General features: G+C 41.4%; 1 protein-coding gene across 1 annotated transcript in view; it reads right to left on the reverse strand.

Moving 5' to 3' along the window:
* Window positions 1–18493, reverse strand: part of gabbr1b (gamma-aminobutyric acid (GABA) B receptor, 1b) — a 299674-nt gene that overhangs the window by 18540 nt on the left and 262641 nt on the right. The window contains exons 18-21 of the mRNA XM_086062376.1: window positions 17902–18018; window positions 13387–13494; window positions 12623–12716; window positions 8167–8294 (exon numbers count right to left, since the gene is read on the reverse strand). Coding sequence (XP_085918502.1) covers window positions 8167–8294; window positions 12623–12716; window positions 13387–13494; window positions 17902–18018 — 447 coding nt within the window. The remainder of the gene's footprint in view (window positions 1–8166; window positions 8295–12622; window positions 12717–13386; window positions 13495–17901; window positions 18019–18493) is intronic.

Here is an 18493-nt window from a genome sequence, read left to right on the forward strand (position 1 = left end):
AACATCTAAATTCCAACAAATTAGGGAGACCTCAAGAGACCGAAGGAAAGACTGAGGAAAGGAAGGAAGGATAGATGAAGCAGAGTGAGATCCACAGACATCAGCCTCCACCGATTCAACGACCAGAGGAAGAAGCAGATTGTGTTTGAATTTCGGTAGATGCTGGTGTGGTGGATCTGGCATGCATGAAAACCTCCACCAGAGAGGGGAGCCGTCGAGCCCGGCCAGGACAGAGCAAGCACAATCCCCCAGGGCGCCCCAGGCCATGGCAGCGCCAAGGCACAACCCCCAGGACCCGCAGGGGCCACCGGCCGGAGAGCAAACTCAGGAGCCAGGAGCGCCCCCACCCCAACACGGACAGCAGAACGGGGCACAGCAGGCCCGCCAGGCACCCCACCGGCCCACAGTGAGTTAAGAGGAGCGACCAGCGGGGCCCCTCCCAACCGGGCGGGGGCAGGAGGCGCACCCGCCCACCACACAGCCCCACCTACCCCACCCAACCCCCCACTGGGACCCCAGCGGGCATATGGGAACAGCCTGACGGGGCGATAGGGCTCGCCCCCCGGACACTGGGGCCCGCCCGAGGTACCAGGAGCCTCGCCGGAGCGGGGCAGGCACAACACCCCCATCCGCCTGCTCGGCCCACTGAACCCCGAGACCCGGGCCACGGATGGAGCCCCCAGCCCAGGGGAGGGGGTGCAAGGCGGACAGGGGAGGGGGGCGGGACAGGGGGAGGAGACGACAAGAAGGGCAAGGGGCAGCGGCAGGGCAGCAGAGAGAGGGGGGAGGAGGAGGAAGGGTGATGAGGGAGAAGAGACAGGGAGGTGGAGGACGGGCGGGGAGAGGCGAGGAGGGAGAGGCGGCAAGGGGGAGGAAGGGGGAGAGGAGAGGGAACCACGGGGCATGGAGCGACGGACCGCGGCGGGGCGGCGCCGCCCCAGACACCAGAGAGAACATCGCAACGCAGCACACCCCAAGAGACCCAGGGAACGTCCAAGACGCAGCCGCCACCCAGCAGCCAACAGAGGGGCAGGGCCGCCCACGCTCAGCCAGGGGGGACAGCACCTCTAGAGTTAACCCACTGGCATGCAGTGATTCGGAATATTAACCCTTAGAGCCCATTGGAAGTGAATCTTGAGGAGTTGGTGACTGTAAGGTATCATTTGATGTAGTCTGCTCGATCTTGCTGGCTGTAACTGGGTTCCTGACTTCTTCATTCTTCTTCATTCTTGTTTTAATGACTGCGAGGCAGGATAGGCAAGCTTTGCTTTGTGCGCTCTATGCATACTGTCCAGAAGGGTGCTGATGTATAGGGCATTTTCATCAAACCAATCCTGGTGCTTCTTGACATTATAGCCAATGGTCTGGGCCGCTGACTCATACAGCAGGGTGCTGATGTTGTTCCATTTTTTATGAACGGATTCATCTGGTTTCAGCAGGAGCTCAGTATCACAAAGTCTTTTTGCTAAAGCATGCCGTAGGTTGTGACGCACCTCTGCATCCTTTTTTTGGTGGATTTCTTACAGCGAATAATTGGGCGAACAACAAGATGGAGTTTGGGTACAATCATTTGATGTATTGCATTCTACAGGGAGTACTTGAGTTACCTCGAATGCGACCTACGTCGTTTCGACTTTATGGCACCCGAGCCTCGTCCGTAGCACCTTCTTTTTTGTTAATTTCCCACAGTAATCACACCATTTTAAAGTTATTTAAAGTTGTGTTGTTGTTACCTCCAGAAAAGGACGTCCATCGAGCAGGTCGGCTTGCCATCAGGCGTGTCACATTTCCGTGTTTAATTGTGAGTTAGCTCCGCTCTGCCGTCTGTCAGCAATAAATGTCCGTGCGGAAACACGAAATATTGGTTTTGGCGTCTCCCGGGTCGCGTAAATATGTTTTTTTTTAATTACTGTACAAAGTATTTTGATGTTAACATTGACTTTAACGGTAAAATCTGACTTAAGTCGAAATTCGGGTTGCCAGCGTAGGAACGGAACACTGCCTTGGCTTGAGGGCTCCCTGTACTATGTTCTGAAACACGATGCGTGATCTGGGAGGGTCAGTGGAATACGTACCTGTTTACAACGCTTAATGTTGACAGTGTGTCTGTGTGTGGGAAACTGAGAAATAGACAGGTTGAGCTCCTGGGATGGTTCTATGGGTAATGACTCTGACCTAGGGTCACTGGAGTTCCAAAACCTTGGAATTGGCTTTGTTACCTTTTCCAGGCTGATAGATTTCACTCATTTATTTTCTCATTGGTTCTTGGATTCCTTTGGATCATTTCTTGACACATTGCTTTTTGATATCTTGGAGCCACTTCACTTGTTCTGTCAGGTACTATTTAAGTGATTTCTTGATTCAACAAATCTGGTGGTAATCAGGTCTGGGTGTAACCAGTGAAATTAAACTTAAATCAAAAACTGAGGGTAATTACAGTTAACAGTGATAAATATGCAAAAAGAATCTGAAAGACTGCAAATGTTTTTTCATGGCACTGTGTATATTATTAGCTTTGTGGAAATGTTTTGCCATATACTGTACATTCAGTGTGTTGACCCAAAAGCCAGTATACACTTCTCATTTTGCATTTTGTTTCAGGTAATAATCGGACAGATGTGAGGCCATCAGCTTTTGACATCTTAGCCTTTTCACTTTATAAAAGCATGAGCATTCCCCTGCCCATGGCTTGCCAATTGACATTGAAAAGTTGCCACCTGGGACAAAGTTTTTTTCTGTCCCCGACTGCAGTTTGAGCCAGTTTGAGAAGCTTTATGATTATTACGCTGCTCCAAAATGTAGTACAGTTTATGCTCCCCATGGCAAATTTCTCCAAACAGCATCTGTTCTTACAGGCCTGGTACTACCACCATTGATTAAAATACTAAACTGCTAGCGCAGTCGTTCAAAGGCTTCAAGCAGAAGATTAGGGTGCTCATTAACCTGAAGTCAGTACAGGTAAAGCTTTATCACTCTCCAAAGCATTAGTGGACTTGAACTTTTACTGATGTTTAGTAACAGTTCATCCCCCCAGATAGACTTGTGCTGGCTTTGGGCGAACAGATCCTGTTTTGAGAAACTTGCCAAGGACAGCGTAAATGGTACTAAGCATTGGAGCAGTGTAAAGGCCATAAAGTCTCTCATTTGCCGGCTGCAATTTTGCAATGCTGCTCCAATGTCGATTGGTAAGCTGTGGGCAAGGGAATGATTTGTTTGTGAAAACTGCAAAGTATAAGCTGAATGATACCGGAAGCGAAATTGAAAAACAGAAGTGTAGCGTGACTTTTGGGGCACCCTTTACTTTTACAAAGTACAAGCTGAGAGGAATAGGAACAGCTCTGACATATGATTATACAGATCATACAACATACATAGTGATGGCTGTGAAAATATATTTATATTTCTGCCTCAGAGCAATCTGACAATATTCTTGTGTCCTCTGTCCATGACCTTTTCATTGAATTTTTTGCTAGAAAATGTCAAATTAAATAATGTGAATAAAAATGAAACAATAGCTCACTGGTTATGAAAAAGTCATTTTGCAGTGGCGGTTTTAGGCTAGTTTCACTGAGGGGGTGTGGCTGGGTCCAAGTGTAAAATGTTTCCAGTCTGCCAGTCAGCCTGCGAGTGAAGAGTGTGTGAGACACAGTCAGTGAATATACAAGTACTTGGATTTGCATCCAGAAGCGCTCGACCAGCAGATTTGGCATTGTTCAAAATATGTGGATGTGAAAATGATGTGTGAATATATGATGATAATTATAACTGAATGCTACAGGTGTTGCCCACACCTGCCACTAAATGTACGTTGTTCACAGATTGAACTAAAGAATGGAAGTGTGGAACTGCCAATGTGGAGTAAACATTTTTGACTGGTGAGTACGTTTGAACGTATTGGCGAGTACATTTGAACGTATTGGCGAGTACATTTGAACGTATTTGCGAATATATTCAAACATTCACATACGTTTGAACATACTTGCAAATACATTTGAAAGTACTCACAAACCCACATAACCGTACTTGTAGGCTAAATGCGACACATAGCATATTTTCCCATAATGCCACGGGGTATTACGCACGCATGCGCGAATTAAAAAAACACACACAAATTTTTATTCATTTTGTATGTTCCAACGTGCTCACAAGAATGTTAGAACTTATTTGCAAGCATATTCGAACATATTTATACTAGGGGTGTTAGGCGATTACTTTTTTTAATCATAATAAATCGCATGACTTCAATAATTAACTCACGATTAATCATACATTTTATATCTGTTCTAAATGTACAATAAAATATTTTTAAAATGTTTTCATACTCTTGTTAACACAAACGTGGAAAGAATGTTTAACTAATAAAGATATGGCTGACTCTTTGATACAGTAATTTCATAATCATAAAATTTTGTTAAAATTAAAAAGATGTACTGTACTGCAAAAAACGAGAGTAATATTGATTTGTGTTGGTCATTTTTCTGCCACTAGATGGCATAATTGCATTTGTAAGACATTGGTGACAGGTAAAATTTTATTTTCATATTAAGAGCAATCTAATCTTGAACATGAAGTAACTTGTTAAATTCTGCGCATTTTTTTAATTATTATTATAGCGGTCATTAATTGTGCGTTAAAAAAATTTGTTGCGTTAAAGGAACTTTATATTAACGCTCTAATTTTGACAACCCTAATTTATACGTTCCAACATACATACAAACATACATAAATAACTTTTACTCCAAATTGGCAGTTGCCTGCTTCCGTAAAAATGAAAAGAGAAAATAAATCAGAAACAGTTTAACCAAATGGTTTTGTTACTGAAAAAAACACGAATGCTTGACTCCCAGGAGTGACAAAATTAAAACAGTGCTGCAGTGACTAGCAAACTAAGAGAAAGGACAATTCACCAAAAGATGACAGGTGGAGAAGACAAATTGGATGAAGCCCGGGATAGACTATTAGAGGGTGGGGGACATGAGAAAGACGTAGCTGAGGCCCCCCAAAAAATCGATACACATCGATCAACACTCAGTCATCTCTGTACCAAAGCTGAAAAAAACCCAAATGTCATTCAGAAGGGCAAACGAAGGGAATGAACACACTACCGGCAGAAGCAAAAGCAGCAGGAGCAGCCTGGTTTTTATGTCGGTACAAATAACAGCACACAAATAATATCCTTTCCACCACTCGCATAGAACTCCTGTTTCATTCCACTCATCTCTCAGTAACAAACATGGGGTTTTGAGAAGAAATCAACCAATGTCATCTATTCAGGAGTCAAACTGCTTTTAATGCAGTATATAGCCTCCAGAAGCAACATCAAACATGTCAGCATTCCCAGACAAACAAAACAGAAATATTTATTCAATGTAAATAATATACACATAATAACTTAAAATACGGTGTAAAATTATTGTTAAAACTCATCCGTCACAATAAAAGGAATATGACATACATTACTGTCACACTCGACGCATTGATTGGCCAGCACATGGCTCCCTGGCTGCATGCAGAGATTGCCCTGTTCAACTAGACACGAAAACATGGGTTGTTTTTCTAACATACTTGCTGGGGGAGCTGTGCATTTTGAACGGATTGGGCTACTTTTATCCAATATTAGGTTAATGATTTTGATTCAGCAGATTGGGTTGAGGATTGGATTTGGGTGGACTGAGGATCTGAAGCTGGTCATCATTTTGGACAGATTTGAAGGGTGACTTTGAAGTAAGGGCGGCGTGGCTCAGTGGTAGAGTGAGGCTGTGGGTTCAATCCTCAACCCTTGTGACCACGTTGAAGTGTCCTTGAGCAAGACACTGAACACCGACTTGATCCCAGCGCCCTGCATGGCAGCATGGGTGAATGTGAGGCATTGTAAAGGTGTTAGAATAAATGTACATAAGTTATCCCGTATTTACTCTTATAGTATTGCAAAGCATGACTTCTGCTCTTGCAGTTTCAGAACAGAAACTGTGCCCGTATCACGAGATAGGGACTGAAACATTTTGTTGTTGGAACGCCCTGTAAAAAAAAAGAAAAAAAGAGAGGGCTTGGGAGAGTGTGCCTCAGAGCAGATAGAAGATTGTAACTGAGCACATTTCTGTCCGTTCGCCTCGCAAGCAAAAAAATAATCTAAGTCTCTTGTCTTGCTTCCTTGTATGTTGTTTATTAAATGTTCTAGGTGGATTGAACCTGACAAAAGGGCACCATATGGTGTAGATAAAGCGCTATGTAAAAAGCAGTCCATTTGCTATTTAAATTTAATGTAACATTCTTAGAAAATGTTGATAGCTGTATGGCTCAGTTGGTGATCGGGGTTCAAATCCTAGTCGGGGTCGAAGGGTGCATTAAAAAAACAGTTGAGTCAAAAATCAATCAATTATGAGTCAAAAAGGAACCAACCACTACTTGGGTCATGATGATCCAACAATTTTTTTTTTTGCACAAACCAACCTAAGAAATTGGGTTATTATTGTTATTTGTTGCACAAAAGATCCCAATTTCCCCCGTAAAATAAGGGAGTTTTGCCATTTAAAAGCTCCCCCCCCACAAAAAAAAAAACTGGGTCAAATTGACCCAAGAAGCAGTCGATTCCTATTTGACCCATAATTTGGTTATTTTTGACCCAACTGATTTCAGAGTAAAATACTTCAACACGATGGATGACTGGTTAGCATGCCCGCCTCCCAGTGCAGAGAACGTGAGAGTGAGTCCGGGCTTTGGCCTTCCTGGGTGGAATTTGCATGTTCTCCCCATGCTTGCGTGGGTTTTCTCCGGGTACTCCGGTTTCCTCGCACATTCCAAAGACATGCATGGCAGGTTAATTGAACACTCCAAATTGTCCATAGGTGTGTTTGTGAGTGTCAATGGTTGTTCGTCTCTGTGTGCCCTGCGAATGGCTGGCAGCCAGTTCAGGGTGTGCCCCGTCTACTGCTCGAAGCCAGCTGGGATAGGCTCCAGCGCCCCCCCGCAACCCTTGTGAGGACAAGCGGCTAAGAAAATGGATAGATGGATGATTCCAAGCCACTGCCATTTTGATCCACAGCTACATTGATAATATGTTAACCCATTTCTTGGTAGCTTAAACTCATGTGGTCTACTGCTTGTTAAATAAAAAATCTTGACCCACAGTGGAAGTGGAATGGTACAGATCAACGAAATTCATTTGACAGTTTTAACACCTCCAAGAGTCTATCAAAATAGTGACAACTGACAAAGGTAGGACAGGAGCTGGAGGACTGACGGGTCACCAAGTGGCACCCTGTCAAGTAGAAGTACTATTTCAACAGTCGTCTTCATCATGCGGTTTACTTATTTTGACATCAAGATGGCACCTAACAAATGATAATTTTGGGGGATGCCCGCACGGCTATCGGTATTCAGAAGTAGGGATGGGCGAGTACCGATGCTAGGTATCGGGTCGATACCAGGCCACATTTAATGGTATCGGTATTCGCGACAGATATCGATATTGAAATCAGCCACTGCTTTTGTGGTCATATTTTGGTCAGGAACGGTCAGAAAGACTGGGGGGAACAAACGTTTTGTTCCGCCTCGTTCGTTTTCTGTGTGTCTCCTTATGAGGTAACAGTTGTTCATTTCATTAATTCGGCAGTGCCATTTCGACGTGCATTACTGAAAATAAGTAAGTAAGTAATATCATCTATATCTGCGGTTCGATGTGTGTTATATATGTTTGTCGCTCACCTAACTTTGCCGTGTTTAATTGACTCGTTTACGTTTGCTACACGCTTAATTGCACCGTTAACGTCAACGCTGCCGTTTACGGACCTCGCACACGCTAATTATAGCTCTTATACATACTACATTATATTTGTGATGAATAGAGAACATGAAAGAGGAAACGGAAATACAGAGCAGCCTTTCAAATTAAAAGTATGGATTTCAAAACAAGATATAATTAAATATCACACACTAAACAGCTTGAGGAATTCTAACATGGTAGATATTACAAAATTACTTGAAGTCCTATTGTATTGAACCACATATTTTGATTGGGACTTTTTTTTCTGGCCACTGGATTATCTTATTTATCGATTAAAATTATTTATTTATTTATTGTGTGCTCTCTGCAAAATTACAAAAAAAAATGTATCGAACATACCTATTCAAAAGTTTCATATGATGCATTATGTTTGTCCAACTCACAGCAACGTTATAGATGGCCATGCCCACAGCTCGGTGGTCGTTGATTTTCTCCGTGGAGATAGACTTGGTTTCGTAAGCCAAGAAGATGCCGAGCAGCAGCAGTAAGCCTTTGTAACCGTACACCACACCTGCACAGAAAGATTGAGACAGAACACTCAAAAACAATATTATATTATCACATATACATGACAACAACAAAAAATGCTTACAATATTTCATATCTCAGTGAATGAACTCCGAGTCACTGGGATAGGAAAAGTCACTAAAAAGCAACATAAAAGTAATGTAAAGCACTACAAATATTCTGAATGATACATCATCAATAATTTGACTTTAATAACTACGTAACTTGCATAGAAATGATGATTGTCATCTGCATTCAATGTCTTGGCTGAACGGGAACAACAGGAGTGCCATGAGAGCAACATTTTTTATGCATTGTGTGTGTGCTGTTCATATTCATCTTAATTCCTTAAGGGAAGTCATACATAGGATACTATAGGTTTTAAAATTGTACACTGGCATCGTACTGATCCTGCAGGACCTCAGTAGTAGTAATATAGAGCTTTGGCTCATCATTTATAAATAAACTAGACCATGTTATGAGAATCCCTAAATGAAAAATGAAGCCCCTTTTCAGAGCCAATACGTTGCCATCAGTGTTCACGCAGACATCTACACAAGAACAGTCCAATTATGGATTTACATGGATTCAAGCACTGGTTCCGCAGTCCAATTAATATAAGAGATTCAATCATTGCTGCCACTGCAATTACTGTAACTAGAAAAAAGGAAATTGCCTAGTATGACTCCTCATTAATCTGAATCTTTTATTCGACTATACTAACCACAGTAAAAGATCCATAGAACTTTCAACCATATTTTGCAGCATATACTGTAAATATCTGTAAGGAACTGTATACTGTATTTTGTTGTCCAAAAACATCAACGGTAACGGATGTTTTTTTTTAGTACATTTACAATGCGCATTCAAAAGTGAGCTGTGAGGAGCTATTCTGCTACAAACATGGACCCGGTATTCACTGTGCACGCATCCACTGCAGGGTTATTATAGTTTGGGAATTTCCATTTTAGTTCGTTTTTATTTTGTTTTGAGTTGTGTTTTTTAAATTAGGTTAGTTTTAATTAGAATTCGGTTATGGTAGTTTTTAATAGTTTTAGTTATTTAAAAAATACTTAGTTTTATTTAGTTTCAGTATTAGTTTTTTGTTTAAAAAATGTGTATTACTTAGGAGTAATATTTAATAACCACCAAGGTAAAATGAAAACAAAAACAGGCGAGCCATGCCATTGGAGCCAAAAGTCGAGCAGGCATAATTGTCACCTTGGAGCGACATCATCTGAAGGTGCTTTTCTATTGGCTGCTGCTGGATGACGTCGCTTCTGTGTGACACACTTTCAAACGTCCTTATTAAATCCCATTTAAAATCATCCCCAAAGGCTCATGTATTAAATTATTTACCAAAGACTAAAACAAAGGACATTTTCGCTATACTTATAGTTAGTTTTAGTTAGTTTTGTAAATGTAAAATGTAGTTTGTTAGTTTTCGTTTTTTAAAAAACATTTTCATTTTTATTTTATTTCATTGACGAAAATGTTTTTGGAATTCTAGTTTTAGTTATTTCGTTCGTTTTGGTTAACTAAAATAAACTTTTGCCACCATAGGAAACTATGAGAGATAAGATTGAGAAAGACAGGAAATTAAATTGACCATTCTGGGGAACATGAAGTCACTTGTTAAAACCCTTATTTAAATAGCCCTGTAACTGCAATTTGTTAGTGTGAGTGAACACGTAATTTAGTCCTGCACTACATGGGATCTTAGCACCCACCACCAACAACACACAGTCTGTGAAAGTGAACACACAAATTTAGCGACGGCTATTTACTAAAACAAGACATGCCCAGAACACCTCTCCAAGGAGGTGTCCAGGAGGCATCTGGACCAGATGCCCAAGCCACCTCAACTGGCTCCTCTTAAGGTGGAGGAGCAGCGGCTCTACTACGAGTCCCTCCCGGATGACTGAGCTTCTCACCCTATCTCTAAGGGAGAGCCCAGACACCCTGCGGGCGGAGGAAACTCATTTCGGCCGCTTCTATCCGGGATCTCATTCTTTCGGTCACAAGCTGTGGGTGAGGATAGGAACGTAGATCGACCGGTAAATCAAGAGTTTTGCCTTTCGACTCGGCTCCTTCTTCATCACAACGGACCGATACAGAGTCTGGATCACTGCAGACGCTGCACCAATCCGCCTGTCAATCTCGCGCTCCATCCAGCCCTCACTCGTTAACAAGACCCCAAGATGAACTCTTCCACTTGGGGCAGGATCTCATCCCCGACCCGGAGAGGGCAAGCCACCCTTTTTCTGAGGACTATGGTCTCGGATTTGGAGGTGCTGAATTCCTCCCAACCGCTTCACACTTGGCTGCGAATCGCTCCAGTGAGAGTAGGAGATCACCGCTTGATGAAGCCAACAGCACCACATCATCTGCAAAAGGCAGAGATGCAATGCTGAGGCCACCAAACTGAACCCCCTCAACGCCTCGGCTGCGCCTAGAAATTCTGTCCATACAAGTTATGAACAGAATCTGTGACAAAGGGCAGCCCTGGCGGAGTCCAACCCTCACTGGACCAAACTCTGACACCGGTTGTATAAGGACCGAACAGCCCGTATCAAGGGGCTCGGCACCCTGTACTCCCCCACAGGAATCCCTGAGGGACACGGTCGAACGTCTTCTCCAAATATACAAAACACATGTAGACTGGTTGGGCGAACTCCCATGCACCCCCGAGGACGCTGCCGAGGGTGTAGAGCTGGTCCACTCCCAACAAACCCTCCTCTCCAGCACCCCTGAGTAGACCTTACCAGGAAGGCTGAGGAGTGTGATCCCTCTATAGTTGGAACACACCCTTCGGTCCCCATTTTTAAAAAAGGGGGACCACCACCCCGGTCTGCCAATCCAGAGGCACTGTCCCCGATATCCACGCGATGCTGTAGAGGCGTGTAATTTCCTCGAAGCCGTCCGGAAGTCGTTTTCCATGGCCTCACCGAACTCCTCCCATGTCCGAGTTTTTGCCTTAGTACCTGTCAGCTGCCTCCGGAGTCCCACAGGCCAAAAAAGGCCCGATAGGACTCCTTCTTCAGCTTGATGGCATCCCTTACCAGCGGATTTGAGGATTGCTGCCACAACAGGCACCGACCACCTCACAGCTCTGATCGGCCACCTCAACAATGGAGGCGAGGAACATTTCCCATTCTGACTCAATGTCTCCTGCCTCCCCCGGGACAAGGGAGAAGTTTTGCTGGTAGTGGGCATTGAAACTCTTTCTGACAGGGAATTCTGCCAGACGTTCACAGAAAACCCTCACAATACGTTTGGGTCTGCCAGGTCTGACCGGCATCTTCCCCCACCATCAGAGCCAACACACCACCAGGTGGTGATCTGTTGACAGCTCCGCCCATCTCTTCACCCGAGTGTCCAAAACATGCGGCCGCAAATCAGATGACACGACTACAAAGTGGATCATCGAACTGCGGGCTAAGGTGTCCTGGTGTCAAGTGGATACCTCTATGTTTGAACATGGTGTTCGTTATGGACAATCCATGACAAGCACAGAAGTCCAATAACAGAGCACCCCTCGGGTTCTGATCCGTCATTGCCCACGTGAGCGTTGAAGTGCCCCAGCAGAACGAGGGAGTCCCCCAGAGGGAGCGCTCTCCAGCACACCCTCCAAGGACTCCAAAAAGGGTGGGTACTCTGAACTGCTGTTTGGTGTATAGGCACAAACAACAGTCAGGACCCGTCCCCCCACCCGAAGAAGGAGGGAGGCTACCCTCTCGTCTACAGGGGTGAACTGCAGCGCCAAGCCGGGGGGCAATCAGTATGCCCACACCTGCATTGTGCCTCTCACTGTGGGCAACTCCAGAGTGGAAGAGAGTCCAACGCCTCTCGAGAGGCTTGGTACCAGTGCCCAAGCCGTGTGTGACTATATCCAGTCTGAATTTTTCTGCCTCATACACCAGCTCAGGCTCCTTCCCCGCCAGAAAGGTGACATACCATGTCCCAATAGCTAGATTCTGTAGCCGAGGCACCCAGGCCCGGCCACCAGGCGCTCTCCGACGAGCCCCACCTCCGGGCCTGGCACCAGAGGGGAGCCCTGGTTACACGCGTCCGGGCAAGGGAAACACAAGACCATTTATTGTGTTCATCATAAGGGGTCTTTGAGCCGTGCTTTGTCTGGCCCCCGATACCGAATGCCCAATATCGGCGCAGATAATCTGTATTCAGAACCAAAACATAGTATCTGTGTGTGAAAATGAGGGTTGGGCAGTTTTGTTGGATTCAAAATTGATGGTTGAGGCTTATCTAAATTGTGAAGAAAAATCACTTTTAGTTCAGTTAAAAGTAGGAAATGTCTTGCATTCAACCTACCCAGCCAGGTGTTCATTTTTTCAGAGCTGCAGTGCTCCAATAATGGTTGGATTAAAACATCCAGGTCTCCTTTCGGGGCTTCACGGGTGAACTTCTGTTTACATGCAAACAACAATAATACAGGTATATCAGACATAAGAAGTGGCCAACTTCATGAGATGTTAAAGGCAATTATTTTTTTTTTTTGACGAAATATGACTTTATTTATATATGTTGATTATGTTGATTTTCAAATGGCTTTGGCAACGGTTCTTAAAACCCTCATTATGTAATTTTTTTTACGACACATATGTAAAATGAACCAAAATATTTCTGAATATTAGATGTAGGAAGCACATAAGTCAGCGCAACCAAAAATGATAATTAGCTCTCTAGCGCCATCTGGTGTATTACGGCTTTTATGACTGTAAAGTAAAAAAACAATTATTTTCTACGTCGATGATAAATTGGGTAATCACGGGAAATGCACTATAACATATCAGGTGTACAGTGCATCAAAAAACATGAACAATTATGATTTATAATGGAGTCAATAGACCAAAAATGTGACTCATGTGTACTATAAAAAATTGTTTCCTACATATAATAATGACAATATAATTTTGAAATTTTGCACGGTGCCATTTTAAACTTCAACATATTTTGGACAATTGGCTGCAATTTCAGCTCACTCAGTGATTTTTTCAGATGCTTTGATATTAATATTAATAAAAAGCAAAAAGCAAAACATTTGACATTTTCCTTACGAGGGTTGATAATCATACCTCCACTGTGATATGTAAGGGATCCACAATCTGCCAGATCATGAGAGACAAGAAGTCGATGCCAAGCAGGATACCAACCGTTGCGTAGAGCTTCCATGGCTCCAGGTGCTGCAGGGACACACCAGGGTCAGGAAAAGGCACAAATTCTCTCTCTTTTTCTAATGTTGTGAAAGAGGGATTTATGAAGCCACAAACAGACCCGCCAAAGCTGCTCCCGAAACAATGATCCATCACTAACTGAGGCCAATTCAATCTGCCCTCAAAGCACTGGGCCATGACAGCAATGACACAAAAAGACATCCAAATGGGAATACACACCCGACTGGCTTATTCAGAGAAAACAGGTGTTGCTTTATGTTACTATGATTAAGAATAGAATGATTTAGTTGAATCAGGTCCAGTGCAATAAAGCAGGCATTGATTTTGTGCACACAAGCTTGATCTCAAGTTATGCAGATGGAAAATATGTAATCACTGGATACTGAGCCTCAGTTGCAATACAATGATATACTCACACACATTCACAGCAATAAGCCACTGTTATTATACATATACATGTACGCTGAGTACACGTGCGCTTCTCTATGAAATAGACCCAATTGTGTTTGTTTATTAGTTAGGAGGTCAATTCCTGGTAATGGAGGATACATAATAATACAAATAAAACACTGATTGTATTTTAACACATGCTGATCCGTAGATGCCATACATTAGGGTTGAACAATTGATCAAATTAAAATCAACATTGGAATGTAGTAGAATGCAGTTTTCAATTGCAAAAGCCTCAATTTGGTTAAAAAAAAGTATTAATTTCGGTTGGTTGGTGGACTTTATTTTTCATATATATATATATATATATATATATATATATATATATATATATATATATATATATATATGAATCGAACAATACGCAACACTTTATGACTACGAAGCAATGCTTGTCTACTTGTGCGTAGACCCATTCACTACACTGTACTGCCCGCCAGCGTTTATCCACTCCCTCCATGTGTATTGTGTTGACGTCTGCTAACATTTCGGTCTCGCCAATGCCCGCTCCTGATTGGTCAACTGTGCGAAATCCCGCTCCTGATTGGTCGACTGATTTCACACTCAAAAGTGTGCCGTGGACAACAGTAGAACAATATCTCCTCCTGCAAGTGTCACACAATGCTAAACTAGGTTGACGGCACACCTAATAATGAGGTGCGCCTTTTGTGTGCACCGAGTTCCAAAATCTGTAAATGTTGTGCGACTTTGGTAAGCGCTCCACTTGACTGACTGTGTGGGAGCATTTCCACGGACACATTGCTTATGTACAGGAAATGCGGCCCTGGTTGAGGACAGGCAGGCATGATGAGAACCCGAAAGAGTCAACTGAAAGATGACGTCTTAATGCTTTTGCTTTAAGAAACTGCCACCTATGGTGATTAGACTGGGAGGCAGTGCCGAGCGAGTTATGCCACAATTTGTGAATGGATTGTGCATGCTTGGACATCTACCTTGGGTCTTCTACCATGGTTAAGTACATTTTGTGTTTAAATAGTGTTGTCATGTTTAATTTATTTTTATCTCGTTTTTTGTCTTTTAAATGTCCGACTCCTGTCAAGCTATGTAATTAGCTAGCTTCTCTCCCCAAAAATGAGTTTGCAAACGGTTTTATTTTGAAATATACCACATCTACCTGGATGCAGACGCCTGACTTCTTGTCCGGCTCGTGTAATTTTTTTCAACTTCCTGAAAATCCGCATGCGGAATCCGGAAAAAATAAAAGCATTGCGGAAACCTTACGTAGCTCCCCATCTGCATACGCACCACACCGCAGCAGTTGGGAATTGACACGCACACTCAAATGCTTTCTTTTTCTTGCGGCGTCCGTATGAATGTGGCTCCGCATCCGTTCGCAGTCAAACAAACTTGTTTGAGCAACTTGCTCAAGGAGTCTGTTGTCATATCCTGTAATCTTAGCTTGGGGTAAGTTTTTGATTTGAGGAGTTGATACTGTAGGCCCAGTTTCTCTTTTGGGTTTGAGTTGTTATGCCCCAGATATTGTAGCTTTTGATCCTTGTTTACCTCTCCTTCTAACCTTTAACTTTTCCTGATTACCAGTTTGTTAGCTTAGCTCAAAAACCACCACAGCTATTATGAGTTCATCTCATACCATCCATACACCGAACCTCAGCATGTGGCAAGTTTAGATTAAATTTTGTTCAAAAAATGTTTGAACAAAATTGAAGTTTAGATTAGAATTGGTTTGTTGATGTGCTTAAACTTTTTCTTTTGAATTTCATTTATGAAGCACTTCAACAATAAAAATGTGGATTTCAAATCTTCTCTTCTTGGTGTATTCAATTGATTAGTCATGCACTACAAATTTGTAATGTCCTAGAATTCAAATTCTTTATTTGGGGACATTTAGCAGATTTGAGATTAAATTAGATTAATTAATTTAAAATTCTGTAGTCAATTAGATACATGTCTTTAATTGCCTGACAGCACTATTTTTTAATATTTATTTTTTGTTTTATGATTTGAAAATGCCAGAATTTGCACATAATATTTTTTTTTTGTCTCCGACAACATTGTTTTAAAAAATAAATAAATCAGACATTATGTTCAAGCAGTTACTCAGTACTTGAGTATTCTGTTCAGCGAATACTTTTTTTTACTTGTACTTCAGTTATTCTTTTTGATGACTACCTTTTATTTTTACTTGAGTAAAATTTTTCGCTAATCTGCCAACCTCTGGTAGCTGCACCTGATATATTTCTTTCTTTTTTTACTTTTCTTTTTTTAAACATTCCTAGAGTTGTACACCATAGTTTAAAAAACACAGTATTAGGGGGGTTCTTTAAAAAAAAAAAAGTATACTCGACTGATAAGGATCCACCACAGAAGATAGGTGATTTATCAAATTAATTTTTGCCAAGTATACACAGCAGAAAATAAGGCAGGTATTGCTATACCAGACTTAAAAATTGTACCATGAATTTTGTATGTTGTTGCACACCTAATATATATATATATATATATATATATATATATATATATATATATATATATATATATATATATATATATATATATATATATATATATATATATATATATATATATATATAATTATTACTGTAAAAGTTAAAGCATAAACTCATTGATTAGTCACAAAAAATATCACATTAATCATGTATTAATGTAGATTAATCACACTATTAATTTTGTTCACTATTAAAGATGTTCCTTTAGCTTGATAGCGGATGGTTACGTTAAAGGTAGCACAGGTTGTGTATGATCAATAAACATAACTACATGCATTAAAGTAAAGCATTTAATAAATGTTTGTGTGTATTATATTCAGAATATTTGCTCATATTAAAATATTGGGGTCATTTTTTCCCAATTTAAATTATGCAAGTAATCAACTGCTTAGAAAGAGGATGAGTGTGTGCAGTGGATCAAATTTTTTTAACAATGTCCTCATAACATTAAGTGTCAAAAGAATTAACACATAACAGGTGCTTTTCAAATTTGGTGGGTTAAACATTTTCATAAAAAGCCTTTTTAATTAAGAGATTAATTTCGATTAATCAAAATTCTAAGATGTGATTAATCTGTATATATATATATATATATATATATATATATATATATATATACACACACACACACAGTATATATACACACACACACAGTATATATATATACACACAGTATATAAATACAATATATATATATATATATATATATATATATATATATATATATATATATATATATATATATATATTTATTTGACTTATTAATTTATAGTGTCAAGGTATATTCAGAGCTTAAGAAGTACGTTCTACATTTGTTTCATGAAACATAAAAAGTTAAATTGATAAAGCTCTATTTATTTAGAATTTTGCTGTAATCTAGAAGAGTATCTCTTTGGATGAGGTATTTTAAGCACGGCCTAAATAGCAACAGTAGTATCAAATGACATGCAGTTAATTTTTTTTAATACGCATGGTGACGCAATGAGCATTTTGTCATATGTTTACAGCAGTTGGAGTGTGAGATTAAGGGTATTAATGTAAAGCCCATCAATTTTGTCCTGATTGACTTTCCGCAGCTAAGGTTACTCATAAATATTCAGTACGGTGCTGCATATCTCTGCTGGGAGGAGTCTTGCTCTTGAGTCACAGCAGGATCATCCGCTAAGACAACACGTCAACAGTGAAAGTGACGAGGAAGTCGCTGTTGGGACCAATTGGAAGAGTTTGTTGTCTTGGCAGGATGACAAAAAGATGATACAGAACACTCAAGGGCAAGGAGTGGGACGATTGTAAAATCATGGGGTGAGTAAATGTAAAAAGATAAAAGATGATTGGGGGATGCATCAACTCTGCCGGGGGAGCTTGCCCTTGAAGGAGATGATGATTAAATAAAGCTGAACCCCACTGCTCAGCAATGGAGCTTGGGCGAGGCTTAACTACACACCCCTGGAACATACGTATAGTAAATCACAATTACCTTCTTTTTATCCTTCTTCTCGTCCTTCTTGGTGAAAAAAGTGTGGACCCACCAGATCTTGGTGAACATGCTGCCGTATGCGAGGCTGAAACCCAGACCCAGCAGCCAAAGGCGGAACTATTAGAGAAGCAAAGATATGAGAGCTTACAATCTTGGATTCATATATCAAACAAATTAACCAAATCAGCTTCACAGACATTTGCCATCATTAAGCCTCGTCTGAGTTTAATAGACTTTCTAAAGTGACCTTCAAATGGAATTAAACATCTCAGAGGCTCTCTCACTTGGTGCCGACCGACATTTTGTGTCTACTTTTGCTGTGGTGGTGGGATCACAAGGGAAGACCTTCAATTAAGGAAGAAATTAAGATGGCAAAGGTAATTACTGCATCTTCTTCGATAAGTGGGTAGTTTTACAATTTCATTAGTTCATTGGTTCCCTCTCAGTCTCTGACACCTACACAAGCGTTGAGGTCACTACACAAGCGTTGAGGTCACTTTCACTTCAATTATCTAATAATGTATTTCTTGAAGAGGCTATTTATATACCACATTCAATATGAAAGTGGAAGTCCACCTTAAACATGCTCAGG

This window comes from Leptonotus elevatus, chromosome 19, assembly GCF_054856555.1.
Source record: "Leptonotus elevatus isolate MCC_2025b chromosome 19, RoL_Lele_1.0, whole genome shotgun sequence".
NCBI lineage: Eukaryota > Metazoa > Chordata > Actinopteri > Syngnathiformes > Syngnathidae > Leptonotus > Leptonotus elevatus.